The sequence below is a fragment of the Aspergillus pseudodeflectus genome, assembly GCF_044049435.1.
Source record: "Aspergillus pseudodeflectus strain CBS 756.74 chromosome Unknown BJX68scaffold_24, whole genome shotgun sequence".
Taxonomy (NCBI): domain Eukaryota; kingdom Fungi; phylum Ascomycota; class Eurotiomycetes; order Eurotiales; family Aspergillaceae; genus Aspergillus; species Aspergillus pseudodeflectus.
The window spans coordinates 202,008-228,590 of record NW_027263800.1 but is presented as its reverse complement, the minus strand read 5'-3'; the positions used below and the strand labels follow the sequence as shown (position 1 = coordinate 228,590).

Genomic DNA, 26,583 nt, shown 5'->3' with positions numbered 1-26,583 from the left:
TCAGAGCAATGACAAATCGCGCCAATAATGTCCTGCGTCGTGAGCAGTAGTCTACATTCTGCCAGCAGCGGATCTTATAAATTAGGTAATGAAGCCTTTTGGATTAAAAATCGGGAGAAGCGCTCACCCTTGGATGCTGCAAGGCCAAATGTGGCGATGGAATGACAGTGCCAGGGAGTGCTACACTGAAAAGAGCACATTAGTTGGTCAGCTTGGCCGCTTGTGCTCCTTAAACTGAGTCTACGGATCACTTGGATCATTTAGAATCTGACTGCGCAACACGGTTGCTGACAGAAATTGGTCAATAGTTTTTCAGGCCGTAGACTCGACTCTTGACCATGAGATGTGGGGACCTCAAGAATTAACCCCCAGACTTTGGGACGCAAGTGTCATGGACAGCATTTTATTGGCCAGAAGTAAGCTCCTGATTAGGAAGTGGAGCTATCGGCCCGCGGCGGGCTTGGGCCCGACTGGTTGACCAAGACTTCTTCAGCATGGAGGGGAATGTGCCGTCGGACTGCGAGAATTTCTACAATTTCTCATATCTTGTCTGCGTATTTGGTAGCTTAGTAACGACTGAGCCAAGGATCTAGACTATCACTTCAGAAGACACCCCACCGGAGGAGTAAAGGCAGTAATATTACCTTGCAACAGAGTGTACTTGAGTATGGAATTTTATAAAGTCTTCAATCCTCCTCATTGTAGACGTATAGGCATACACCAAGATCATACCTGCTTAAGCCCACTTCTCTTCCCATCATTCCGAGTTCATCCCGATTTCAACCACAAACAATGGCGTCCCGCTTCCCCTCCCCAGTCGAAGATGTTTCGCCTCTGGCGCAACCGCTTCGCTTTGAGTTCAGCCAGCGAACTGCCCCCAATCGGTTTTTGAAAGCTGCAATGACCGAAAAGCTGAGTTCCTGGGATCCCCAGAATAAAGAGGCTCGCGGAATTCCCTCGACGGCGATACACAACTTGTACCAGCGATGGGGCGAAGGCGAACTCGGCCACATCCTGACGGGCAATATCATGCTGGCATACGACCAGCTGGAAGCCGCGGGCAATCTCATCATCCCCACAGACGATCCCTTTGAGGGACCACGTTTTGACGCTTTTGCCAAGCTCGCTTCCCTTGCAAAGGCTCACGGTAGCCTCATTACGGGCCAGGTCACGCACCCAGGACGACAGGTTGACCGCAGAATACAGCCCGATCCTGTCTCTGCGAGTGATGTTCAGCTCCAGGGCAAAGTTCTCGGCCTCGAGTTCGCGAAACCCCATCCCGCCTCACAGGAGGAAATAAACGAGATTGTGCGCAGTTTCACCTTTGCGGCGCAGTATCTGCAGCGGGCGGGATTCGATGGGATTGAACTGCAAGGGGCACACGGGTATCTGCTTTCCCAATTTCTCTCACGCACCACCAATCTTCGCACCGATGCGTATGGTGGTAGTCTTCGAAACCGTGCCCGCCTAATCATGGAGATTGCGCAATGCATCCGCGCAAATACACCTTCGGACTTCATTCTCGGAATCAAAATCAACAGTGTGGAGTTCCAATCTGGCGGGCTAACGGTGGAGGAAGCACGAGAGCTCTGCCAAATGCTCGAAGAAGCGACCTTTGACTTTGTCGAACTGAGCGGCGGCACATATCAGGCCATGGCTTTCAAGCACGAGCGCGAGTCGACCAGAAAGCGGGAGGCGTTTTTCCTCGAGTTCGCGGACATGATTGTGCCTGCGCTGAGCAAGACAAAGACCTATATTACTGGAGGGTTCAGAACACTACGGGGGATGTTGGAAGCGCTGAAGACAGTTGATGGGGTTGGCCTTGGGCGGGTGGTCGCACAGGAGTTCAGTTTGGCCAAGGACATGCTGAATGGTACAATTACTGGTGCCATCGACCGAAAGGTCAACCAGAATGACTTTGCCTTGACCAATATCATTGCGGGAAGTCAGATGCGACAGGTAGGTAAAGGACAGGAGCCGATTGATATGAGCCTGGAGCAGAATGTGCAAGTCTTTGTGAAGGCGATGACATCCTGGGCCCAACGGATGGCAGATGACGCAGAGACGATGAAGCTGTTTGGCTATGTCGATCTGGACCTGTAAAAAGAGACTGTTTCCACTTTAAAATCAGTCTACATATCTTTTAATGAGCTGTGAACACTACTCTAATTTCCTGTAGCTCATCCAATGGCTCTTCCATGCAGTCAGAGTGCTTTCATCCCACAAGTGTCGCTTCGCTATCCTCTCCACATCTTCCCAGCCATCGATCCATCTCTCTTGGAGAAGCACGTCCCTCATTAGCTGACGGGCCCGCTGCTTCAGAGTAGCACCAGCGGTAATTGCCACCTCGGTACCAACAAGGGTCGCCCAGACCCTCAATTCACGGTAGCACGACTTGCCCCCTGCACTAAAAGCAGGCATCTGGCTTCCCATCAGCCCGAGCTTGTATATATAAGCCACCTCGGGGAACATCTGCATCTGTGCCGTGCGCCGCGTGAGAAACGCAACCATGCCAAGGCAGGCCAATCGTTCGACTACATTTTGTGACCGAGTAAGCAATAGGCGCGCTCGTCTAATTCCCTTGGTTTGCCGCTCAGCTGCCTGTGTGTCGTCTTCAGACTCTTTAAGCTGCTCCTTGAGAAGCAGGATAAACTCAATGCTGAGATTTCCTAGCATCGCCAACTCGCGAAAACCCTCCGGCAGGGTATTGATCGTCGATTTCAGCCATCCACTGAGCTGGGTGCCGGGCTGCAGGTCTGGGTATCGAAGCTCTGGGTGAGTCGTAACAGCCGTTCCAGGAAACTCCGCATCACTGGTTGACGTTTCATGGCGTGCTTCATGACTTTCATGTCGGATCGCAGATGCCATTTCCGTACCCTCGACTAGCCCAGCAGCCTGCAGCACAAAAAGATCCTTCAAGCATCCGCTCGCGACTCTCCCCCTCATCTGCATCATCCTCAGCAGCCCCTGGCAATGCGCCTTGAACTCAGTCTCGTAACCAAACCTGGCGGCGCCTTCCATCAAGTAAAAAGTCGATAGAATCGTCTCATTTGATGTCCAGGTTGCGAGTTGGTCCTCTGTTAGTGGCCCCGTCCCTGTCCCTGCGCCTGTTGCGATTTTGGCCTGCAGCGCCTTCAACGCCCGTGCCTTGTGCCATAACATGGTGGTGGTTGGTGTGACCTTGTCTTCCAGCGTCGTGATCCGCACCCCATGTGTAAACGCCGCAACGGCGTCAAAGAGTGCAACGTCTGCGCAGATCATTTGTACCCAGCAGCGAACAAATGGATTAGCCCCGGGGCCCCAGTGCGTCAAACGGGCCGCCAGGTAGTGGATGTCTGTCATGTGAGAGAAACTTAATATCAGATGTAGCTTGGTGAACTCTCGCATGACAAGGGCAGTAGGGTGCGACTCACGCAAATCTAAAACATCAAAGACTTTCTCACGATGCTCGGGTGGATAGGCGGGCACAAAACATTCTATGACGGGCCGCAGTAGCAGAATTCCATTCTCCCTTTCAATGCCGGGTCTCGAGTACTGAGGTATTTGCGGCCAAGCGATTTCCTCCCCTTCCACGGTCTCTGGGTCATGGTTGGCCTCATAGCTCAAGACATGAGACGGCGATCCTCGAATGACAATCTGCGTTTGACCCTCTGGCAAAGGTGCCAGTGGCTGCAGGCGTGGCCGTGCCCTCTCCTGGTTGACGTTGGCGTCGGCGGCTTGCTGTGCTCGTTTCGCAGGGGCTGAACGGTTTCGATAGTGTTTTCCGATGTAGGCAGATACTTCGCGGCGCTGGGTCCGGTTTGGCCGGGGATTCGAGGGGTCATAGTTCACAAATGCGTGTTTTTGGCTTTCATCCATAATTCCCAATTAGTGGATTGGTAGTAAGTAGTTGCGGTTTTCAGTCAATGTAAATGATGACTTTAGGGCCGCACTCACTATGTCAAGATACTCGGCGAAAATAAATAACAGTTACCATGAAACAGCCCTAGAGACGACTAGAAGCTCAGTCATTGAGTAATTGGACGCCAAGTATTTGTCATCACCAAATTGCCCTGCCATCGCCTTGCTGTTCCAACGTCTTCCATAACTCCATCGACGTCTAATGGGGGCAATTTTTGTAAATAGTTTGCAAATCTTAGCTTGATTGTTAATGGAGAGCCCTGAGGCAGCAAACATCTACGCCATTCTGCAGAATCTGACTGGAGAAGCGCTGACAAATTTTGCGTCCTCATGCTGATAGCTCTTATGACAGCTGTTTCCGAATTTCCTACCTGAGATTGATAGGTAGGGTAAGCTTGACTGTAACCTGCGATCTCTTCCTGCACCGCGGACTATTATATTTTCATGCTTAAAAAAGGGGAGCTGAGGGTGACATTGAATCATGCTCTCTCCCCCATTCATCAAATAAGAGGAATCATATCGAGACGGCCAAAGGCATTCATGCCAATTATGATTGGGTAGGAGTCAAGCTGTCAACTAATCCTTGCCATACGTGCCTTTTTGGGCCTCTGCTGCGCAGCGTTCGAAGCGATATTGTTGGCCAGAAGATCATTACTGGCTGGTTCAGACAGCCAATCACTCGCAGTTCGTCTGCTGGTGGCGAACATCGCTAAGCACTTTTAAGGCGTCCAGCATGATTAGCTCGGAGCGGCACGGGCATTGGTGGAGAAGTACTTCCCGTATCAGGAACGGAAGCCGGGGTATTATTAAGTGCAAAAAACAGGCTGCTTCTATAGAGTCGCTTTGAGCACTGATCATGCAGAAGATATCTTTCGTATATTAAAGGGCTGTACTCATCCTTGTCGATTTGCCAATAGCCGATCTATACTGAACTGTGTCGGCAACCAGTAAGATCATATGCATCTGCTAGCTAATCATACGAGGAAAAAGATAAGAAAATCTGTAGAAAACACAGTATAAGGACGAGGAGATGGAAACAGCAAAAGGTAATCTAGAAATGACAGAGAAAAAAGTGGTACTTTCGCGAACCTTACCGTTGCAGGCGGCCTTTTCCCGTGCTTGGTGCACTTTTCGCGCCAATTGTGTGCCCACACCTCGCCTTGGTAACTATGATGGGTGGTTGTTTTGCATTTCGCTTCATGTCCCTAGTGCTATTCCACTTTGGAAAGTTGGCGAGTAGACTCCTTGGGGCGCCTAGCGTGGCTTGTTCTTCAGATGTTGTCCTGGAATTAAAACACCAAGAACGAGAACAAACCTTGCAGTTCATATACCCTTAGCCTTCTCCTCATTCCTCGCCTTTGCTTTCTGCAACTTTTCTCTCTATCGCAATCATGACGGACGGCTTCGAGGACTGGCAGCCCTACTACTATGACCCGTCAATGGCGGCGGCTGTCATTTTTATCATCTTGTTTGGCATTTTGACTGCTCTGCATACGTATCACCTTTATCAAACGCGAACATGGTTCTTTGTTCCCCTAATCCTCGGTGGCTACTGTTTGTTTCCTTGCAAATTTCTCGTGCGATGTTCTTCTTTCTCACCAGCACAGTCGAGGTCATAGGATATATTGGTCGCGCGATCTCATCGTCAGAGTCTCCACACTGGGCACTTGGTCCTTATATTATGCAGAGCGTGCTATTGCTCGTTGCTCCTGCCTTGTATGCCGCAAGCATCTACATGTACCTCGGTCGGGTTATTGTGCTTGTACGCGGTGAGGAGTTCTCGCTGCTCCACGTCAGCTGGATGACCAAGATCTTTGTCGCTGGGGATGTGCTCAGCTTCATAATGCAATCGTCTGGTATATTATTTCCCAAATTTACCCGCTCAACTACGCAATACAGTGCCATGTGCTGATCGTTTGGACTGGGCAGGAGCGGGTATTATTGCAAAAGGCGAATTGCGAACAGGAGAGGATATTATTGTCGGCGGCCTCTTTGTCCAGGTTATCTTCTTTGGATTTTTCGTCCTCTGCGCGGTTGTATTTCAACGCCGGCTTGGTGAAAACCTCGCCAGGTTGGGTGTGACGAGTTCCATGCCTTGGAAGAAACACCTCTGGGCCTTGTATGCATCGAGTGCATTGATCCTTGTTCGGTCCGTTTTCCGCACCGTCGAGTATCTGCAGGGGTACTACGGTTCTTTGCTGCAGACGGAGGTGTATATATATGTGTTTGATGCTGTTCTGATGTGGCTTGTTCTTGTGATATTCCTGGTTGTTCACCCAAGTGAGGTGTACTGTCTTCTGGGTCGCGGGCGAGTCATGACAACCAAAGGAGGCCTAAGCATCACTGAAGTTCTACTGTGATGCTTCCTCCATGTATGTATTGAGATCTCGACCCAAATAAGGCGTTTCAAGTTAACTTCAAGTTCCCGTTCTGTTGAACTGCCTCGGGAGAGCATTTGCTGCACCTTGGCTAAAATACCTGCAGTATTAGCTACCAATATCTTGAGAATACATTGTTCCAAAATCTCAGAACTCGATGATAACCTGCCGCAGTCGTTTATAGTCTGATTCAGTGGAGTTTGCGGGTGTGATCAAACAACTCCCAGCAGCAAATTTGCCAGCATGCTGATTCCCACCAGCTGTCTTGAAAGAAGTACGATCTTTCCACAAAGTAAGAAGAGACACGGGTCTAAGCCATGAACAGGCTTTATTTTAGCTTGCATTGTTCGAATCTCAACGTGGGGGACGGTATGACTGATGGCAACCAAATGGTGTCTTGAGGACCAATGGCGCAGGGAGACCGTGGCATCAGTTGGCTCTTGAGTCTCCAATTGTTGGGTATGGGTAAGGATTCTTAACCCCTGCAGTTCTTTCCTATCAACGAGATCCGATGGTATTCATCTTTCTAGCATCGCAGAGACTAGCAAGCTGTTGACACCCTGGCTCACACTGTCCAAAGATAGCGCGCATGTTGCGAAATTGCCTGCCCAGTTCTCTGGCAACAGATATTCGGCCCTGCTTCGTTCTACAGGAGAACGAACCAGGTTCGTTGCGGTGGGGCTTGCTGCTGGTATCCCCGCCACGGCTATGTGTTCGCATATTTTCCGACGGTGTAGCTGAATTCATTCTTGGATGGATAGGGAGTGTCGTGGGCTTTGCTAGAAGGACTTCTGCTGTTGTTTTGTCTGGGCCTCAGACGCATCCCCAGCCGGGTGTGTATTCGCCAAGAGGCAGACTGATGCCATTTGATGCGGCCATTATTCTGCATTTGCACTGTAGTCTGCGAAGTGTATGATGTTAGTTGAGTATAGGAGCCCTCAGATTCGGCCAGATCGTGGGTGGGCTCTAGGCTGGGCGGACAAAGGAAGATGCGAGCAAAGGTCCGAGGAGCATGAGGGTCTGTGCACTGCATCTGCCATGGTACTATAAATCAAAACTCATATCAGGGGCCTGGGTGAGACCCCGAGTGTAGCGGACTGCATGACCATGCTATTAGGTTGCCTGAAAAGTAGCGAGATACGCCTAGAGTACCCAGCGTGACGATCTGCACCAGGTGGTCGTACAGGGCTCACAAAAACAAGTATCTTGTCACCAGTCCCGCTTACAAAGTCAGCCAGCCCAGATCCAGGCCCCCACCCCAACATGTGGTTCGAAATGGCATGTCATAAACCGACGCCGACCTGGCTACAGAATAAACAGAAGTTATGTCAGCCGAAAATCTGAGCTATATTACAGCATCGGTCAGTAGACTGGTGTCATGGCACCTTTTTACTCGACTGGTGAAGTTGTTAACTTACCATCTCAATCAATATTGTCCTCTGATCAAATGGACCCAAGGCAAGGTCGGTATTTGACGTGTGATAGAACCTGGACGGTTGACGGCCTGTGAGCCTTGACTCTGCCTTGACTTTGCATATGGACCAGTCATGGATCGAGGATCCGCAGGACCTGGAGAGAAGTCTTGTCCGAAAGGTCGATAAGATTCCCCTGGGACTACGCCAGGGTAATATGTCCCACCCAAGGTACTCCAACTAAAAAGTCCACAGCGACCTAGTACGATTGACGATAGCCTAGGGACAGAGGAACTGAGGGTTTTAGTACAGAAGTTTATTCTGGTGACCAAAAAAGAAGAAGATAGGGGTTTCGGGTACAGCCAGCCAGTGGGAGGTAAGCCGGAGTTACAACGACTTTGCAACGATGAGAAGCATAAACCGGATTGCAATTATGCGGGGGGTACCAGCCAAACGTCCGCTTGTTATATCTGGCATTCGCTGGGATTGTCATACCTCACGCTTCTCAACATTCATCTCAACCTCTTTCTCGTCACAGCAAGCAAAAAGAATAAAATAATCTTATGATGGTCGGCTCCAGAATAACTATACGCCTCTTGCACGGGGCCTTCCACTTATCATCAGCGTGGGACAAAGAAATGAGCCCCCTCAGCACAGAAGGATACTGTTGCGTCGCGCCACAACTCTGCGTTGTTGTTGTCGGAGGCCACGGCAAGGCCATGACCAATTGGCATCCCTGTGTGGGACAGGTGCAGCAGCTCCTCCCAGCTGAGACATCCGCAGGCCAAGACGTGGTGGTTGTGAACCACTCCCTGGATGGACCTGCCAGCTGTGGCTCGATAAAGGGGTGTACCGACGCTAACCCATCTCAGCTTGACGAGGGATAAAGACGCGTGATGGGGTATCGTCCAGGTTACGGGCATGACGACCAACAGGTGTTCAGCTTGATCTGCAAGTCTAGCGTTCCAGACGCAGATGGATAGCTGGCTCCACTGTCTAGTGAGAGGAGGCAAGCCTCCTGACATGATTTTGACCCTGCCAATGCAGGATACGGGGTTTCGCAGCTTATTCCAATTTCGGCTGTGCTCAATCAACGGGCCGAGGGGCTGTCCCCCTGGCTACAACGACGTTCCAGCTTGGTATCTCGTCTGTGACGACGATCGGGTGATCTCGAAACAACAGCAGGGATCGTATGTAGGTGTGCTTAGGGAGGTCAATAGTCGTGTTACCACGAAGCACATGAACCGTGGGCATAGTCCACTTCTAAAAGTGCCACTGGAAACGGCCGGGTATGTGCACAACGCTGCGGAGGATCATTACCGCTACGGTATAGGTGGCCAATACGTGGCGCGAAAAGCGAGTAGGGGAGGTTAGCTACCAAGGCAGTGGATAATTGCCGCAGGCTTCCAGCACACACTTAACTAACTTATAGGATGGTTTGTGGAAAGGAGCTCTTTAGAGTTTCCTGAACTTTGGGCATGGACATCCTCTCTGGAGGTTCTTCGCCAGCCAGAAAGTTTCAAGTGCCCATGGTCTTAGTATAGAAGGATGATAACAGCGTTAATTTAGTCTACCGGAAGTCTATGAAAATACCCGGTTCATCCCAAGCCAGTAGCCCATTATCCGTAAACCTCGAGTCCATGAACCCGCTCTCAAGGGAGAAAAACATGTCTTCAGTGATCTGTGCGACTGATGGCTGCGTCTGAGGGTCGGTGTTGTTGAGGCTGAGGCTGGAATATAATCCCAACTGCCCAGCCAAAGCCATCTCATTCAAGGGGAATACACTGTCCCTGTAATGCACCGGGGACGGTTCGGAATCGGCGGGTCGAGGCTGAGACTGGGTGCTTGAGGCCCTCGACATGTAGTCATCGTTTTTCACGCTAATGTACGGACCCTGTAGCCTGAACTCTGATTGAATTCGGAAAACAATGGCAGAGAGAAGGCGGGCCTGTGCATGAAGGGGGCACGATGGCAGGGATCTCGCAGGATGGAGCCTTTGGTAACAACTGCCAAGCGAGTCGGCCGCAGTGGCGTGTATGGCACTTGCCTCGTTGAGGACTTTCAATCCTTCCTCAAGAGAGACACCGGGCACCCGCCCAGCTTGCTTCATGAGCTTGAGCAGCAACATTGCAGCGTAGGCTGTCATTAGATGTGCAGTGTCCCACAAATAATAAAGTACATCTAATTTGCCTAGTGAGATGCTCTGTCGAAGCACACTCAGGGCACTTGAATAGCAGACACGGATGGTCTCTACTGCGTCCTCGTGCAAAGCATTATTATCATTGGCAGCCAGAATCCGGTGCAAAAGCACCGAGTTGAAAGATAGACGCATGTAGTTTTGGAAGAAATATATCAAGGGGACTTGCCAGGGCTCAGAGCCTGGGACTTGCGGAAGATCAGACCAGGTGCGGCACAGTGATTGATCGTGGACTTACACTTGGTAAAGACGGTTGGCCAGTACTCTCCCCACTCTGTCAGACCCTTGTTCAACTCCTTGATTGCTGATTTGAAGGCAACGTTGTCTGCAGGTTCGGACCCCGACCCTTGCTTACGGCTCTTCATCATAATATCATATGCAGGCTGAGCAATCCTGGTCAGCTCAGACCCTCCCACGGCTTTGCCATCACCTAGAGGGTACGTCCATTTGTCTAGAGTCAGCCAGGACCTAGACGCCGACTCCCCATCAATCGGTGCAAGAAATAGCGGTCGATCAGTAAAGTAGCTTGACCTAGATTCACACGACCGTAAGCCTCTAAACAGGGACCATGATATTCTCACTCACGTCCGGTCTATGTTCCCCAGAGCAAGCCAGACCCGATCCCTATCCCTCTTCTGCCGCACCTCAAGTTCGGCTTCATGTGATTTGGATGCCTCACTCCCATCACAGGCACAGCGCCGCCTCGTCATGTTCCATTCCGCAGAAACCGCCATGCGAAGCGCGAACCCCACCAGGGTATAGCCTCTCGTATCTCCAACATCCTTCCAGTAATACATGCAGATAATCGACCATATGTTCTCAATAGCGGAGTCGCAGGCCAGCAAAACCTTTCCAAGTAGGCTTTCAGAGTGTTCTCGCAGGATAGGGTATGATTCTGGCCGGAAGATCCGGGATGAAATAGTCAGTATCGAGGTGAATAATAAGCTTGATCTTTGTCGAGTGTATGAGAATGTATAGAGATCTGGATCCAGCAACCCAACCAAGCAATTAAAGTGCTTGTAGAATCTGGTCACGTAGATGGCATCAGTGCAAGTCGGAATATGCCCACACTATGAGGGGGAAGCATACCCTTCATATAAGAATTGTGCAGAAGGGCGACTGATCAAATTCAGGTCAATAGGATCGCCCGTTTCCGTACCCTGCGTGTTCTCTTGGACAACCGGGGAAGCATCACAGCTCTCGCCATCGCCGTCGCCAAGTATGATCCGGTTAGGGTCCAGAGCAGTATGCAAACATAGCCCTCGAGTACCTTGCGTGTGCATCATAAACGACTGGGGAGAGAAAGATGGATTGAAAGATGTATAGTCCCCTTGCGAGGGCAACGTGGTATGCTCTTCATCAAGTAGACATAGGGAGCCTGATGCCCCGTGGCCGTCCGAGGGTGTAGTGGAAGCCGAAGCCTGTAAGGGGTTAGACCAGTTTTCGGTTGCCAGTGGTGTCAAACTCCGTAGGCCTACCTGATGAAGACCGCCGCCTCTCTCTCTACCACTGGGTGCTACTGCGAGGGGCGGCACGGGCTGAACCAGATTATCTGGTCTGAGGCCTGATTGTAAGAACGAGGCGCTCGTGTAGTTTCAAACAAGGCATGACAGAGTTTACCTGGATGCATTCCTCTCCCGGCGCCACAGTCCTCGTCGATGTGACTCAAAGATGCAGTCTTTCTGCAACCTCGCACAACGATCACAGTGGTTTGGAACAGAACCAGTAGTCACACATCTGATCTTGGCGCGGCGACAAGCCGTGCATGCTACGCCGTAGGGTCTGTCAATATTAGAAGTCAGCTATCTAAGGTAACTTTGTTGTGGGGTGAAATAATCAAGTAGTTGGTTTGCTACCCACCTTCGCTGGCTTTGAACTGGATCATTCATTGGGAAGAATAGTATGTAGTTTGCTTTGGTGCTTATAGATTCAGTTGACTATGCCTCAGAGTAGAGTGGATATGAATATACCACAGGGTTACTAAGTATGGGGTTCCCTGTGGGTGGTCTCTCAGAAACTGAGACCTTGCATGTTGAATAGCCTGCCCTCACCCTGTGACAGCACAGCCTCGCTAGCGGATGATTTCATCATTCCAGATATAGATGAAATCACGTCTGCCGGCGTGTGTGGATCTAATCTATTTAGACTCGGCTGAATCGACTCGCCAACTTTTGAGGATATAACCAGTGGGTCTCTTTCAGCGAAATAGGTATGATGATTGGCGGCTCACTAGTTCAGGTCTCCGAGTTAAGCAAACTGCATGACTCGCCAATGCCTCCCGAAACGAGGTGGAGTCGAGCTGAGGACGTCACTAATGGACCCTGTTTATGGTGAAGTGGAGTCTTGGAGTATTGGCTCTGGACCATCCAATCAGAGGCCAAAGAAGTAATTCCCCAACTGGGAATAGTCTCTATTTCACCCATGAGCTTCATCGCCTAGAGTTGTTCTGGACTTGCCTGGTGTCCGGCTAGCAGGAGAGCCCAACGATTGCCACGGTCCTAAATCCTGGCCAGGCAAGATAATATTTGAGATTTGAGTTTTAATGCCTACTCCATAAACCTTCTAAATCATCATCGGCCCGTGACACGGATCGCAGCACATGCCTAAGCGAGGTGGCTGAGGAGAAGAAGTGAAGAGAGCATGCAAGAAACACCAACAGCAATGTCTCTTTAGAGCCTTCGTATCATGAGGATCATCATTACTCCATTTGGCGACAAGCAGGGGCGGCAGTGCTTATCCGCCACCGCCTGGCAGCACTATCTCTTGCATAATTTCGAGTGCCGGGAGCACCCTTCAAGAGGCCAAATTACAATCGTAGTAGAACACGTAATGTAACTTGAAAAAATCGCCGCCATATCTCTTCCTTGAAAGACCTCATTTTAGAAAAAGCAAGCACTGTATAGGCGCTGCCACACAGTCTCACCAGCACCATAATGACACTTTATTGAAAACCACAGGAAGAGAAGTCACTCCCCAGGCAAATGTCGAGTTACACTGTTCATGGCCTTTAGTAGTAGATCATTCAACGTCGCGTTGGCACACACCAGAGGAAGGAAGCGGATTGGCTACCTGGCAGATAGCCTAAAGTGCTCGTAGCAAGTACTTGGCTGATTCTCATTGGAAGCTCGCTCCTCGGAAATGGTACTATAGGATGATTTGTGCAAGACTACGTGACACATGTACCATGTCCACCATCGCTGCCTTGATAGAACTAACCCTCTTTTGGCGAGCACTGCTCTCTGTATCTAGTGAGGCTGTCCGCCTTCTAGCCCTGTTACTGTGTCCAGGTGGCCTTGAGAGAATCCAAATACCCATCCATCACCCCAAATCCTCAATTAGTGAATGACAGAATCTCTCCTGGCGACTTCATTTTTCCCTAGCCTTGGTAGCTTTGCTCCTCATGGCATCCTCCTCTTCCTTAGGAATCGCGGTCGACCCTATCGCCTTGGTCATAACAGAATGCATCACTATTACGTCTGCCTTCGAAAGCACTGCCCTCATTCTCTCTCTTTGAACCGGAATCCCTCGAAGAAAGTTGCCACGATACGAGCTCAACATCTCAATGAATCTGCCTCCTACCGGGGTAAGCCCTTCGCCTCGAGGCCCCCACCCTTCTGCGAAGAGGACAACGATAAACATGATGCAGGCAAGTGGTGGAGGACACACGGGATGAAGTGCCCGAACATTCAGCCGAAAAGTGCTTCTTTGATTACCTTGTTTGGTCAGCTACAGACCGAACTTCAGATATTCAATCTTTTGATTCCCCTATGTTACTGTATCCCTTCGTCCAGGTCCTCCGCTCCTCAACCCCCGTCGCTATCACAACGCTAGCCCTGCTCGCTTTGACGAAGATCTTCTTCTACAAAATTGTTGGCGAGCACTGCATGAGAATCTCCCTGGCTATGCAGCTAGCATCTTCCGCAATCACCCAATGTCAGTTTGAAGCAAGCGGTTTTAGTTCCAGTGGAATTGCGTTGCTGAAGATTTTGAGGTTGATGGAAGATATTACAACGGGGAAGCCAGTACGGCAACTTCGCGGGGTCACGAATATACATGGCATAATAAAGGCAGGGCTGAGGATTTGTGGTCAAGTCCATGTTTTGGGAGTACTTCGCACGTCTGCTAAGAACACTCTGATCAACGTTTGCCAGACAATATTTTTGCGATTGCCGGTTCTAGATGTGTTTTCACTGCCCGCCAGACAGGATTCCTTGTCTCTGACATACTTAACCACGTTGCCTCAATCTCTCGCTATAGCCTCCGAGGCTGCCACCTGCGCGGATCAAAAACAGTCTCGCCTTAGCCCTCCTCCTAAACCGATGCATGACGCCAATGCCTTTGCAAAACCATTAAATCACGATGGCGGCCCCCGTGGCGAAGCAAAACCGTATTCCCTAAACGCCATCAAAGAAATATTCCGAGTACCCCTCAACCTCTGACCCCTACCACCAGCCACGGACAGATCAAACAATGATAGTGCTAAGGCTGATTAACACGGCATCGGAAATCGCGGGGAGCCATATTATCAGGCATGCTCGTATCGCATACCTAGTGCAAAATGAACTTTGCCATCACGTATTCCAGCTCATCCGATCGAAGAGCGGAAATGTCGTACTGGTTACTACACTATTCATCACATGCTGCCCAGCCTTGAAAGTTCAGCAAGAGCATCACCTCACATACCTCGTTGTGTGTATCCGCGCTAGCGCAGACATCCCCGGTGATATTTACGAACAAATGGGTTAGAAACATCCCGCAGAGATACCACGGATTTTGCAGAATCTCAGCTGACACTCTAGTGTTATTACAGGTAACGATCGAGGAAACATTGAACTCTATCGTTCTTCACTTGAGACCAGAGAAGTGATGATCGAAGGGCTCTGCGTGCTGGTAGGCATCCCAAGCTTCATGGTGGAAGTCTTCATCAACTACGACAGTGATGTTGACCAAGTGGCCTGTGCGAGGATATAACCAAGACTCCGTGCTGGGGTGTCCTTTCCGTCCACAATACATCAGCAGTATGTCTAGATACCCTGCTGGACTACATTCAGTCTATGTACGATCGCCTTGGTGACCAAGCTCCAACTGAGGGTTTTCCCTCTGGTAAGGATCTGAGGAAGCAGCGCAAGGCCGAGGTACTGATTATGAAGGGCGCCAAATCTTCAATGAGAATACCATTGACAACATCGTCTTTCTATCATCTCACAACATCCTTGAAAATCCAGATGACGCTGTCCAGGTGGCGAAATTTCTAAAGGCAACCTTTCGTCTTTCAAAGAAGATTTTAGGGGAATTCATCTCAAATCGGACCAGCAGAGATATCCTGACCGCGTTTATTAATTTGCATGACTTTTCTGGCAAGTTTGTGGTTGATGCGCTTCGAGATTTCCTCAGTATAGTCCGGCTGCCTGGCGAGGCCCCTCTCATAGAGCGAATCCTGGCGTCCTTCAGCAACAAGTATATAAAGGATCACGAACCAGCCCTTCTGGACATCATGGACATGGATTGTATGTTTGTCCTCACCTACGCTATTATCATGCTTAACACGTCACTGTATAACCCAAGCATAAAGGAAGTGGATCTCATGTCCTACGAAGATTGACCAAGAATCTACGAGGTTTGAATGCAGGTAACCATTTGATATGTAGCTGATGACTTGCTAGAGCCATCAAAGTAGGAAGTTGGCAGCACTCGCTCTACTGTGGACTGTCTACGCGCATGCTCAGTTGACAGCCTTCTCTCAAGTATTCAGTAAGTCTGGTCATTGTCTTCGGATGTGAAAATCTCTTTGCTAACAATGCTCTCATTTACTCAGGTTTCTACCTCTTCATTATCTGGAAGTATTTGTCGACATGGTGTTGATTCAGCTGCGCGAGGAGAATGAATCCGCAGCCGTGGCGGAACGACAGGGGCGTAAAGATACTCAAGGAACCGGCATAACTCAATATCATCCAAGTATGATCTATTTATTGGAGTCGGCGGCTATACTAACCCTTCGGAATAAGGAAACATTTGGTTGTCTCGGTGAAAGTCTTCTGGGCACTTTGCAGAATTACGTTAGAGATGCGAAGAACATACACTCTGCCACCATGTCGCAACTAACAACCTATTTGCTCAAGCGACTGTAACTAGGCTACGTCACCGTCTCTACATACCAACATCATGATACTTTACTAACAGTCTCTATTCAGGACCAACCATTCATACAGAATGCCGGCATTATTCAAAACATCTCTGAACTTGACCAAGAAACGCTAGCAAGCGTTGCTGTCCCAGCAATCAAGGGACTTTCACTTTGTCTATTCATTTGCAGCCATCTGCGAGATAAAGTAATTGCTTTTCCAGAGTTTTGGTCTATCCTCCAACGTTTACACTACCATGAAAAAGTCGTGCCAATGATCCTAAACATCCTCGAAAAAGCCATTACCTCGAGCAGTTTTATAGTTACGGCTGATAAGTACATGTCTGTCATTAGTCTCGCAAATGATTTTGGTACAGCTGCAAGCGTCGCCTACTTGAAGAAGCAGGAGGAGGCCGCACATACAAGGTATCTCCAGGCCACTGAACAACCAAATCTGAGGTATGTTCTCTTCTTTCGGACTGTGCTGTCTTTGACCGCGAAACACTGACACCAATCTGGTGATTGCAGGCCAGACAGCGCTATTTCGCGGGGCATGACTGCCATTGGCCTCGGTTTGCTTCTAGCCGTTGCAAATGCACAATGTTCGCCCATCATCAAACTCCCTTCAAGTAGGCAGTTCTAGCCGTCGGCTAACACGAGCAAATGGAAGCATGGTCTGCATACTGGTCACCTATCTTCAGCTGCCTGATGGCCCAGTGTATCAGCCCTTGTCGAGACATTCGCTACAATGCCATGGTGATATTTCAAAAGCTATTGCTATCAATAGACAACGGCTCGAATGAGCACTGGTGGCATGACGTCTTTAATAAGGCGCTCTTCCCGTTGAACCTGCAGTTGTTGGAGCCGGATGTGATCCGCTTAGATTTGACTGGGATATTGAAGAGTCATGTTCAAGTAGCGACTTTGACCTGCAAGGCGTTTCTGCGGTATTTGAACCAGCTCCAGCACCAGGAGCCCGAGGATTTGGTTGATAATGGGGATGTGCCAGACTTGTGGTTTCGCATTCTTGACGTTTTCGAGCAGATGGCAGAAAGAGGTCAGGGAACGTTATTGTGAGTATTTCTAATCCGTAGTAACTGTCATGAGATGTGAAGCTCTCATTCTAGTTCTTTGCTTTCCTCGTACAGGAGGAAGTCATACGGTAAGGCATTAAGCACGTCAGTCTTGTTATGGCAGATAGGGGCCTGCTGCTTCCGATTAGCGAACGGATATGGATGGCATTGAACCAAATTCTGGATGGCGTTTTGTCGGGCTTCTTTGAGGAGATGTCATCTAATATTTCGTAGAAATCGATCTCCTTGGGTTCGAACTCGAATCACTCCCTCGATATGGCCGGTATCTTTGTACCAGAGGCAACGCGCACTCTCACACTCTCTGAGCTACAAGATCTTGTATCTAGGCTCCAAGCTTTCGAGCACATTTGAAACACAAAACCGCTATTCAGGTTTCAAGCAGTACATCCCTTGATAGGATGGTCGTTCGGGCATAGAACACAGGTGAATATTCTGATATCTCTTTATATTCATGTGCTTTTCACGGTTGACCTTTCTTCTATGCAATAAAATGAAAGACCCCTGTATCCTGCAAGTACCTTGTTCATTGCCCTTGATCCAGTCTGATCAGAATCTCGCTTATCTGGGCGATATGCGTCGACTAGAAAGCGCACCTTGACGAGGCAGACCAGTATGGCGGACGCCTTCAGATGCCTCAAGAGAGCAGGACGCCGATTTACTCGCAATTATAGGCTTTCGCATTAGTTTGTACAATCTTCGCTGCCTTGTAGGCACTGGCACGATTTAGGCCTCGGACCTTGGGCGGTGTTGGCGGCCGATAAATGGGATCGTAAATACCGCAGAAAAGGGTTGTTCTGGCTTTGTTTAGTTACCAAGGGGTCCGTACATTTTCCGTACATAGTACAGAGCAGGATTGACTGGTGGCAACGTGGGGCACGAGCCTTTGTGAGTTCCATAAAGCTGGAAATTGGCGATTTGGACACATAAAACATTAAGAAATAAGTTGTTCATGAATCATAATCTATTTCAACAATCACTTGGGGCTGAGAGGCTTGTCATTTAGGATTACTAACAAAGCATCCAGACACCCCGTAATCGAAGTCTCATCGGCGGAACTGGCACTGGCACTGGCACTGGTTCTCTGCGAGTCGGGAGATGCGCTCGGGGATGGCAGATTAATGCTCGTGGTCAAAAGCGTGGCTAGACTCGATAGAGATTGGAGAACTTTCAGCTGTTGCACAAGGTGGACGATGGTTTCTCGTAGCCTGCGCAGATGCTGGTTCTCAGACAGCAGTGCCTCCTTGTCCGTTTGGAGCTGAGCCACTTTGTCGGACTCTTGCTGGAGCGCGGTTGACAGCTCTTGGCATTTGGATTCCAGAGCACTGATCTTCTGCTCGAGGTCTTTCTGGAGATCTTCTTTGCGTTTGCGAAACCGGCGCTGGGCTTCCCGGTTCTGAGCGCGGCGCTGAACATGATCGCGTGAGTTTGACGCTGAGACCAGCATGAGTGGACCAGAGGGGTACGTACATGATGCCGTTGGCATTGAGCCCCTGGCCCGGTGATTTGGAGCACGGAGCTTTGACTGCCTGACTGAGAAAGCGAATCGGGTTCAGGAGGCGACACTGGTGAAGATATGGGCGTGGTTGGGAATGATGTCGCGCTCATGTTTATTTCCTGGTAGAATCCAACGTGCTCCTGAAAATGCAGTGGTAAGTGCCATGTCCATCAAGAGGTCGAAAAAACGTACGTACCATCCCATTCATCAGCTCCAACTGAAAGGTGGTATCTTTATCGAGAGACGAGGAGACCGAGGTGATTGAGAACGCGCTGGGGCTCTGCAAGCACCATTGTGTATAGTCCTCCATAATAATAAGATTAGAAGTTGTGGATGTGGAGCGAGAAAATGGCCAAGTAGTGGCTGTTCTGAATAGATCTCTTCCATCCGACTGTCCCACAAACAGCGGGCCCTTTTATATCAAGGGTGCCCAGAAGATCAGGGCCTTTGGACAACGGCTAGGCACCCTGCAGAACTATGAAAATTTAATGGTTCATTTTGAGCAGTAATAATTGCAAGTCATCCGGAACCTCCCAAAGGACTCGCGAGAATCTGGCCAGCAGAAAGTGGATTAATGATCCTCAGGGCGTAGGCTCAAGTCGGGTCACTGATAAAATTGACTGCACCGGCCGGTGCTAGGGAGGTTCACTGGTAATTAGCAGGGAGTGTGCTGAGCATGCCGGACCAGTAGATTGGCACACAGAGACTAGGCTACTATCCTCGGGGTCATCTGGACCACGCAAAATAGAATGCAACGTCGGCTGTATCCGATGGTATCTACTCCACCGGGTATTTCAAATTTCCCCATGTCCTTTATGTGAAAACACTCCTAGTACAGGTCTCTTCGGACCCTGAGATCAACTTCTTAGCGGCGGTCGGGAAACTTTTCCAGCCATGTCACCAATTACGGCCTCGTGTTGATTGGACGGCAAGACGCCGAAATCTCAACACGGGATTCGGTCTCTGATTAAAAGACCCCGAATGCCGACCCGTCATTAAACTGAAGCTTGGTACTGGAGACTTGATTGGTTCTGTCTGTAGGTCAACTAGTCCATCGCTGGGCTCTAGTAGACGGTTTAGCAGAAAGAAGCCCACCGGTACATCGAGTCGTACAGCAAATAAAGAGTTGTACATCCTTATCTACACACACTGCATCTGCGAAGAAAATGGATAGGCTCTCGTTTCTCGTCCGTATTGTTGGGCAGGGCCAGTGAGGCTCATTGAACCCTTCATTTAACAAGTGCAGTCCTCGAACAATACGAACACCAGCTGAGACCGTGTAATAACGGGAATACATTGGCGGGTTTGTGGAAGGGGCCGCTTCCTAGGGAAGTCGTGGAACAGATTGAGATGATCTGGGTGGGAGATAGTGCGCCTGTTGACAACCTCAATCCCTTCAACGGTAGATAAAGAGATTTAGTCCGGGTGGGGGAGAGAGTCTCAGCTACTTGAACAACTATTTCTCTATGCGTATAATTCTGATATGGAGCCGAGATCTAAGCACGAGACATGTCAATTCTTACTGCACGACTAAAACAGACAATTGCGATATTATTGCTCAACTGCTTCCGGCCATCTCACATCGGAGGAGGAGGTTATGAGCCGTCTAGTCCAGTCATGTGCTCCACAACCTTTTGACGTAAGAGAGAGAAAAGATTGCTACATGCGCTGAGCAATTATTATGCGAAATAAATGAGCGTTAACATGTTTATTATCACCCCTGCTAGGAAGAGAATTGTTGTTGGTGATGGGAGAACGTTCAACAGTGGCTGAGTTGGAGTGGAGTTGCAGTGGGGCTGTTGCTTAGCTGGAGAAGGCAGTATCTACTATTGGTCAAAAGTAATTCCTCGATTAGGTTAGGGACCATGTGCTCCAGCCTCGGGCCCAGTCCGGCTTAGAGCCGCTGCGGGCCCATCAGGTCCACTTGTAACCATTTAGGTTGCCTTATCACATCGGTAGCTGGGGCCAGTGATAGCCTGCAGCTCTGGCCCGGGGCTCTGGAGGACAGCCCGGGAGATGAGGTCAAAGTCCGGCTGTGATTTACTTGGTCTGAAAATTCTTGACCTGATTTGGGAGCACTTGACGACGTACTGTATTGCAAATTACTAATCTGGTAGTTAGTCGCGGTTACTCTGCGAGGTTCGGTGAAGCAACTGCGTGGAGGAAATCACAGGCCTATTGGGGGTCCAATCGAAAAGCAAGCGTCTGCCCGTCTTCGAGCAAAAGCTGAATTCGCCACGGGGACCAGGGATGGGATCTCCGCGCTGAGCAAGCAGTGTTGGAATGCTGCTCGCTTAGGTAAATTCCGAGCGAAAGCCGAGCGATGCTTTGAACAGCGGGAAGGATGAATCAGACGGAGGGACTTACCATGGAAAAGACTTTGGGGCAGGGACTTTTATCAAAATTCCAGGGTGCAGTCCGGTCCGCATCTGTTCCTCTACATGGTCCTACACCTCTTATAGAATTCATTTTTCGGGTATCTGTATGCTTCGAGTTACCCGAATCCGTTGCCTTGATTAAGCCTTCAAATTTACTTCCCATTCGGCCTTGTCATCTATTAGGACATGTGCCAAGTTCCATTTTCAACAGGAAGTCAGTATAGCATATCTTTCTTAGGAGTTTTGTAGAGGGCCGTTAGTACACTGATAGGTTAAGCCACTAGATACGGCAACAATAGAAGCAACAGCAATACCCTAAACGAGAAATGATCATCAGCTACAACTGAAGTTGACCTATAACGTTAAGATACAGTAGTAAGACACTACAGTAGAGAGCAGGGCTATACTCTAATGTTGTGAGATATGATGATTGGCTAGATGTTGGCAGGTAACCCAAGCATAAGGCTCGACTGATAGATCATGGTGTTTTACCCCCAGGCTCAAGCAGTTTAGCCGCAACCTTGAGGGATTAGAGCACATTGCTCTTGTCAAAGGTCTCAGCCACATTGTGCGATGGAAAGGTCAGGATAGGTCAGCCGTTGATTCCTCTCTTCTACTGTGGTGGTAGTAGTAGCAGTATCAGGTGCGACATACCTGGACGTAGGCGTAGTTGTTGGCGGTGGTAGCCTTTTTCTTTGTCGCTGGTTGAGGCTGTAGCCACAACAAGAATGAGAAGATGGAAGCCAGCCTGCGGCAGAGAAACAGGCTAACGGCACCAACAACAACGCCTACGTCCAGGTATGTCGTACATTCCACTGCTTGTTGCTGAGATTGTTGCTGCCGAGGTTGCTGTTGCTGTACAGACGTCAAACGCCAAAGATCAGCCAACCCTATCACTGATGGTAAGTAAATCCACGGCACAAGCATATCTCACTCACTGTCTTCTTCGGAGTTGGCGCCTACGCCTGCGCCATCTGGCGTTGGCTATTATTATTGGTCTTTGGCGCGTTGTCTTTTCTGCCGTCAAGGGCGAGATTTTATTGTAATTCTAGTGTGCGTGTGTCTTTTTGTGACTATATGGTGTTTTCTGGAGAGGTGATCAGAGACGGAGGTCCAATTCTTTGTATATAACCCTTGCGAGAAGGAGACCGACTAGACTCATCCAAACAAAGGTCACTTTCTTTCAGATGCCACAATACCTGTAGCGAGATTATCCTCGCTTATTTATCCATCTGAGACATGAGATATCTCGACAATGGTCTCATCCAGTCGGCCAGTTATCCATTCATTCATTTAGTACTTAGTAGTAGCCCGCCCACGAAAAGGAAGTAGGGCAATGAACTCGGCAGAATTTACCCTTCCTAGTTGGATGGCTTACCCGGTTCCAAACGTCAAACAATGCCGCCGCATGATGGATATTGGAAGCTGAGTGATTCTTGGCGTACGCGAGCAAAAGGTATAGCTGATCGAGACATTTGGCTCATTCAACCCGCTATGGGACGGTCTGCTATTATCCTCGATAACGGAATGGCTATCTACAGGCCCAGCCGTCAACTTGGAATGTATGGTTCTTTTCCCTTTTTTTCAAAGATCGAAATATACCTAGGTAGTATAGTGGTCTAATCCTTCAAGGTTGATAGTAGATCTCGCCTCCTCGGCGTTCCTCTGATAAACTGACTACGCGAAAGTATTCAATGAGACTACAGCACGCAAGCGACGTAGTATCAATGCTCAGTCCTTCGCTCTTGCTCTTTTCCAACCGCAATACTCCCAAGATTTACTGTTAGCTGCGCACTAAGAACGTACAAGCCTGTAGATACTGCGCAAACTTATGGTTCTACCCTGCTATGACAGAGCTCTTGCAAGCAGGCAGGCAGTCTTATCGAAATGGCCCCATCAAGTAGTAGAGATGTGAAGAAGAAGGATCTACATCTACCCTATTTTGATTGGAGACCAGGGTCTCGAGCTGATTTATCCCTGAATTAAGTCAGAGGTACCTTACAACCAAGGAACAATGTTCGAGGTCGAACTGTATCAGGGCTTGCCGGAGCCCGCTCGCTAGGCCCTGTGGCAAAAGCCCTATTTCGTTCAATACACATGTATAATCGCTTCCTGAATCTGCAGATTGGACTACTAGTAGCCACCATGTTAGGTAGATTAGATAGTGAAGATGCATTCCACAAGAAAAAAAAAAGAAAGAAAGAAAATGAGAAAAAAAGTTCAAACCCTGTCTCTCGCGGCATCTTTACCTGCTCCCCCTCAAGCGACGCCTCATCCTAAGTTCCCAGCTAGGAGTTTTATGTACAGTGATATAAGGGAAAGAAGAGATTACATGTTTGGCAACTCGTATATGCTTGCTACATATGGCTGGCTTATGCTTCTCTAAGCAGTAGTCAACACCGTGGTTTTCGTGTCCTGGGACAGAACTGTGTAGTAGACGGGGAGGATCAAAGAAGCCCGTCTTTATGTCCCCCCAAACAAACGCTGAAACAGACACTTCCCATTCAACACAAAGCAACTTTTAGCCGTCTAACCATGCAACACACACGGCGTCTACAGCCGCTATTCTGTCCCAAACAAACAAACCACCTTTGTTCATCCTAGGGTTATCTCTCATCTCTATATTCACTGATAGATGTACCAAATAGATTGACCATGAGATATAACGACTTCTGCCTCCCATCCTTTTTTTGCTTTTGTAAATAATCCAAATTTCTCACAACATACTTCGAATAGAAACGCGTCTATCCATCCGACGGGTAGACGATATAGACGGATCCAGGCGATTCGCAGCACAACCACACACCCAGAACAAACAACCAAACAAACCAGAGATGCCTCCTGGCAGAAGGCCCAGAGCCACCGGCACCGCCAATCAGGCCCAGGCACCCGTGCGACGGAGCACACGCGCGAGCAAGCCGCCACAGAGGCTAGGCGCTGCAGTTCCGGCTCAGAACAATAATAATGCGGCGGGGCCTGCTAAGAGGGGTCGTGGCAGGCCAAAGAAAGGGCAGGAGAAGGTATGTCGTGCGTTCAGTGCAATGCGCTTCTGGTTTTTCTATGTTTGGTTGTAATTTGTGGTTTGGTATCATGAAGCTGACTCCTGTATAGAACGCACAGGGACGCAAGCGAAAACGCGCTGCTTCGTCTGACGATAAAGATGATGGCGACCAGGATGATGGCGATGGGCGATCTGCGAAGAGGCGACAGAACGGTCCCATATTCAACGTTTACTTCAACGGCCTTAAGGTGCGTACTGCTTCTGCAACAGGTAGAGATATCGCACAAACTAACTGAAATCCACCTGACAGGGAAAGAGTGGACAGAGAACAGGCAAGGGCGACGCCGTCTACCACTGGGTCACAAAGCGGCGTTGGCCAAAGGGGATGGGCGGCGCCGCTGCAAGTAGTGACGACGATGGCGACGACGACGACGACGACGACGACGATGAAGATGACGAGGCCGACGGAGGCGCTGGCGGACGAAACTCGCAGAGCTCCTCGCGGTCCAAATGGACGAACTTCCTGCAGGTCCAGAGCAGTTACGGGTACGAAGGCTGGAACGGAATCCACCAGGAAGACCTGAATCTCCTTACGGCGCTCGCTGCGCGCGACTGCGCGACTCCGCAAGGCACAGTCTTTGACGCGAATACGTTGAGGTATCTTGATCGGACGAAACAGTCTGGCACCCACACCGGCCTCGCTGCGCTGGTATTTCCGCTTATCGTCCCGTTTGCTGGTGTCGAAGTCCTGCGTGGCGCTGTCCCCTTCAACTATTTACTCGACCTGATTGACCAGACGTGGGATGCGTGCCCGCCGCTCGATCTCAATACGCAGAGGTTCTGGAAGATCCCGGAGCCACGGCCTTATTATACCGCCGGGTTTTCACGACGCGTCGGGTTTAGCGATGCGCAGAGCACGCTGCTTGAGCCGTATCTCAGCGCCGACGCTAACACTTCAACATTCCAGGCTTCCTCCGACATTATCTTTCCATTCCTTACTGCAGAGGGAAAGGATTGTCACGGGTCCATCAAGGAAGCGGACAAGAAGAACCTCCACCACATGACCCGCGCGATGAAAGGCGTCGTTGACCTATTCAAAAAAGTGAAACGCGAAAAGGAGTTGGATTGCAGGATTCTGGGATTTTCGATCTCGTTTGATTATGAGACGGTGAAAATCCATGCTCACTACCCCGTGGTCACCGAAAAGAGTGATGCAACGAAGGTAGATTATCACCGTCATGAGGTCAACAATTTCAGTTTCACCACCCAGAACGGCAGGGACAGATGGACTTGTTATAAGTTTGTCATGGCCATCTATAATGATTGGGTCCCCAAGCATTTCGAACGACTATGTTCCGCAATCGACCAGTTGCCAGTGTTTGATGTGGATGCAGATGGATCAGGGTCGGGTGACGCTGCTGACACTGCTGGTGCCGCTGCTCCTGTTGCCTCTGGTGCTCTTGGTGGTGCTGGTCCCTCTGGCGCGGCAGCCTCGGGCAACTAGACAATATCCCGCTACCGGAGCGAGGAAGGGGAGGAATCGGCAGTGCTAGTGGCTTTTCTCTGGTTTGAGTTGTATATATCATGTTAGAATTTTGTTCATTTGTTTTGTGTGTTTTGGTCACTGTCGCAGGCCGCAGCTTGTCATATGTTGGGAACCGAATTGGAGTCATGTGAAAATGATTGAGTTTGAGCGAAATGCATTGATTTTGTAGTGTGTTCTAGATGCAGGTCAGTGAGATACCTCAGCAATGGCCGCCAGCGGCGGAAGCTTCTCGCCAAGCAGCTCAGAGACCTCAGAGTGATGTGTGGTCTTGGACGTACTCGTAGATACAGCAAAAAAGTTCCGAAGATGGTCTCAAAGTCTAGGTACGACCATGACTTCTAGCCAGAGATTCGAAGTCTCTGTAAACTGAAGACCAAAGCGAAGGCCTCGATCCACCAGCGGCTGCAGGGATTGTTCTACCACGAGCGTCGGGGGATATCGGACGAGGAACGATCGCTGGTACGTTCCATAGCCGTGGCTGCCCGGCTTCATGATAAAGTGAGTGAGGTTAGGGACCGATTCGAGCATCCCCGATAGGATCTGGAGAGAGCGGAGAGTAGTTGGGTCAAAGATAAGAAAGTGCTCTTGGCGGACGAGACGTCGGACCCGGGTGAATTCCAGGTCAATTTCCGGTTTGTCAGAGTGACATAGTTCGGTAGTCGTGATGGATAAACTGACGAGGGATGGTGGAAACCATGGCCTCTTACCGTCGAAGCCGTGTATTTCTGTGAGAAAGCTGCCTGAGATGCTGAGATGTTGGAGTTTCGTGAACGGAGTCAACCCCTTGGTACCAAACAACAAGCCGACAGTTTCGGGGCAATTTCCCGCGACGCGGTGGACGAAATCAAATTCAAGTTCCCGGACAGAGGCGGCAATGGGTGAAAGTGCGGAGTCCATCGTCATTGCAGGGGCTGACAATGCATGGTCATACCTGCCCGAGATACGAAGCGTGAACGCCTCAAGTCTGCGGGGGAACTGAAGGATGGCGTAAAGCAAGCGCAGGGGAAGACCGTCCCATTGAAAACCCAAAGTCCGGAGGGCAGTGTACTTGGTCTGAGTCT

At 49.7% G+C, this 26,583-nt stretch overlaps 7 protein-coding genes across 7 annotated transcripts; 4 read left to right on the top strand and 3 right to left on the bottom strand.

The window, feature by feature from the left end:
- Nucleotides 1–792: 792 nt before the first annotated feature.
- On the top strand, nucleotides 793–2,103 carry BJX68DRAFT_267356 (NADH:flavin oxidoreductase/NADH oxidase family protein; the record flags this gene model as incomplete). Its single annotated transcript, XM_071045807.1, has 1 exon — nucleotides 793–2,103. The coding sequence occupies one exon, from the start codon at nucleotides 793–795 to the stop codon at nucleotides 2,101–2,103; it is 1,311 nt and encodes a 436-aa protein (XP_070898547.1).
- Nucleotides 2,104–5,291: 3,188 nt separating this feature from the next.
- BJX68DRAFT_255620 (RTA1 domain-containing protein) lies at nucleotides 5,292–6,260 on the top strand (the record flags this gene model as incomplete). The annotated part of the gene is made up of 3 exons (XM_071043075.1): nucleotides 5,292–5,454; nucleotides 5,508–5,756; nucleotides 5,830–6,260. The coding sequence occupies 3 exons, from the start codon at nucleotides 5,292–5,294 to the stop codon at nucleotides 6,258–6,260; spliced, it is 843 nt and encodes a 280-aa protein (XP_070898546.1).
- Nucleotides 6,261–9,260: 3,000 nt separating this feature from the next.
- Nucleotides 9,261–10,621, bottom strand: BJX68DRAFT_267353 (fungal specific transcription factor domain-containing protein; the record flags this gene model as incomplete). Its single annotated transcript, XM_071045806.1, has 3 exons — nucleotides 9,261–10,075; nucleotides 10,126–10,418; nucleotides 10,473–10,621. 3 exons carry the CDS (start codon nucleotides 10,619–10,621, stop codon nucleotides 9,261–9,263), a joined length of 1,257 nt encoding a protein of 418 aa, XP_070898545.1.
- Nucleotides 10,622–16,282: 5,661 nt separating this feature from the next.
- On the top strand, nucleotides 16,283–17,085 carry BJX68DRAFT_267352 (uncharacterized protein; the record flags this gene model as incomplete). Its single annotated transcript, XM_071045805.1, has 3 exons — nucleotides 16,283–16,467; nucleotides 16,537–16,610; nucleotides 16,679–17,085. The coding sequence occupies 3 exons, from the start codon at nucleotides 16,283–16,285 to the stop codon at nucleotides 17,083–17,085; spliced, it is 666 nt and encodes a 221-aa protein (XP_070898544.1).
- A 990-nt stretch (nucleotides 17,086–18,075) lies between these two features.
- On the bottom strand, nucleotides 18,076–18,907 carry BJX68DRAFT_267351 (bZIP transcription factor; the record flags this gene model as incomplete). Its single annotated transcript, XM_071045804.1, has 3 exons — nucleotides 18,076–18,507; nucleotides 18,570–18,737; nucleotides 18,794–18,907. 3 exons carry the CDS (start codon nucleotides 18,905–18,907, stop codon nucleotides 18,076–18,078), a joined length of 714 nt encoding a protein of 237 aa, XP_070898543.1.
- Nucleotides 18,908–23,809: 4,902 nt separating this feature from the next.
- Nucleotides 23,810–25,480, top strand: BJX68DRAFT_267350 (uncharacterized protein; the record flags this gene model as incomplete). The annotated part of the gene is made up of 3 exons (XM_071045803.1): nucleotides 23,810–23,995; nucleotides 24,087–24,224; nucleotides 24,287–25,480. The coding sequence occupies 3 exons, from the start codon at nucleotides 23,810–23,812 to the stop codon at nucleotides 25,478–25,480; spliced, it is 1,518 nt and encodes a 505-aa protein (XP_070898542.1).
- A 68-nt stretch (nucleotides 25,481–25,548) lies between these two features.
- Nucleotides 25,549–26,400, bottom strand: BJX68DRAFT_238100 (uncharacterized protein). Its single transcript, XM_071040289.1, has 2 exons — nucleotides 25,801–26,400; nucleotides 25,549–25,697 (listed from the first exon to the last, which is right to left on the bottom strand). Exon 1 carries the CDS (start codon nucleotides 26,048–26,050, stop codon nucleotides 25,835–25,837), a length of 216 nt encoding a protein of 71 aa, XP_070898541.1. The 5' UTR covers nucleotides 26,051–26,400; the 3' UTR covers nucleotides 25,549–25,697; nucleotides 25,801–25,834.
- Between the last annotated feature and the right edge of the window lie 183 nt (nucleotides 26,401–26,583).

Bases quoted from the DNA above. Each gene is read 5' to 3' on its own strand.
- BJX68DRAFT_238100 (XM_071040289.1), bottom strand. From the start codon at position 26,050: ATGCTCGAATCGGTCCCTAACCTCACTCACTTTATCATGAAGCCGGGC.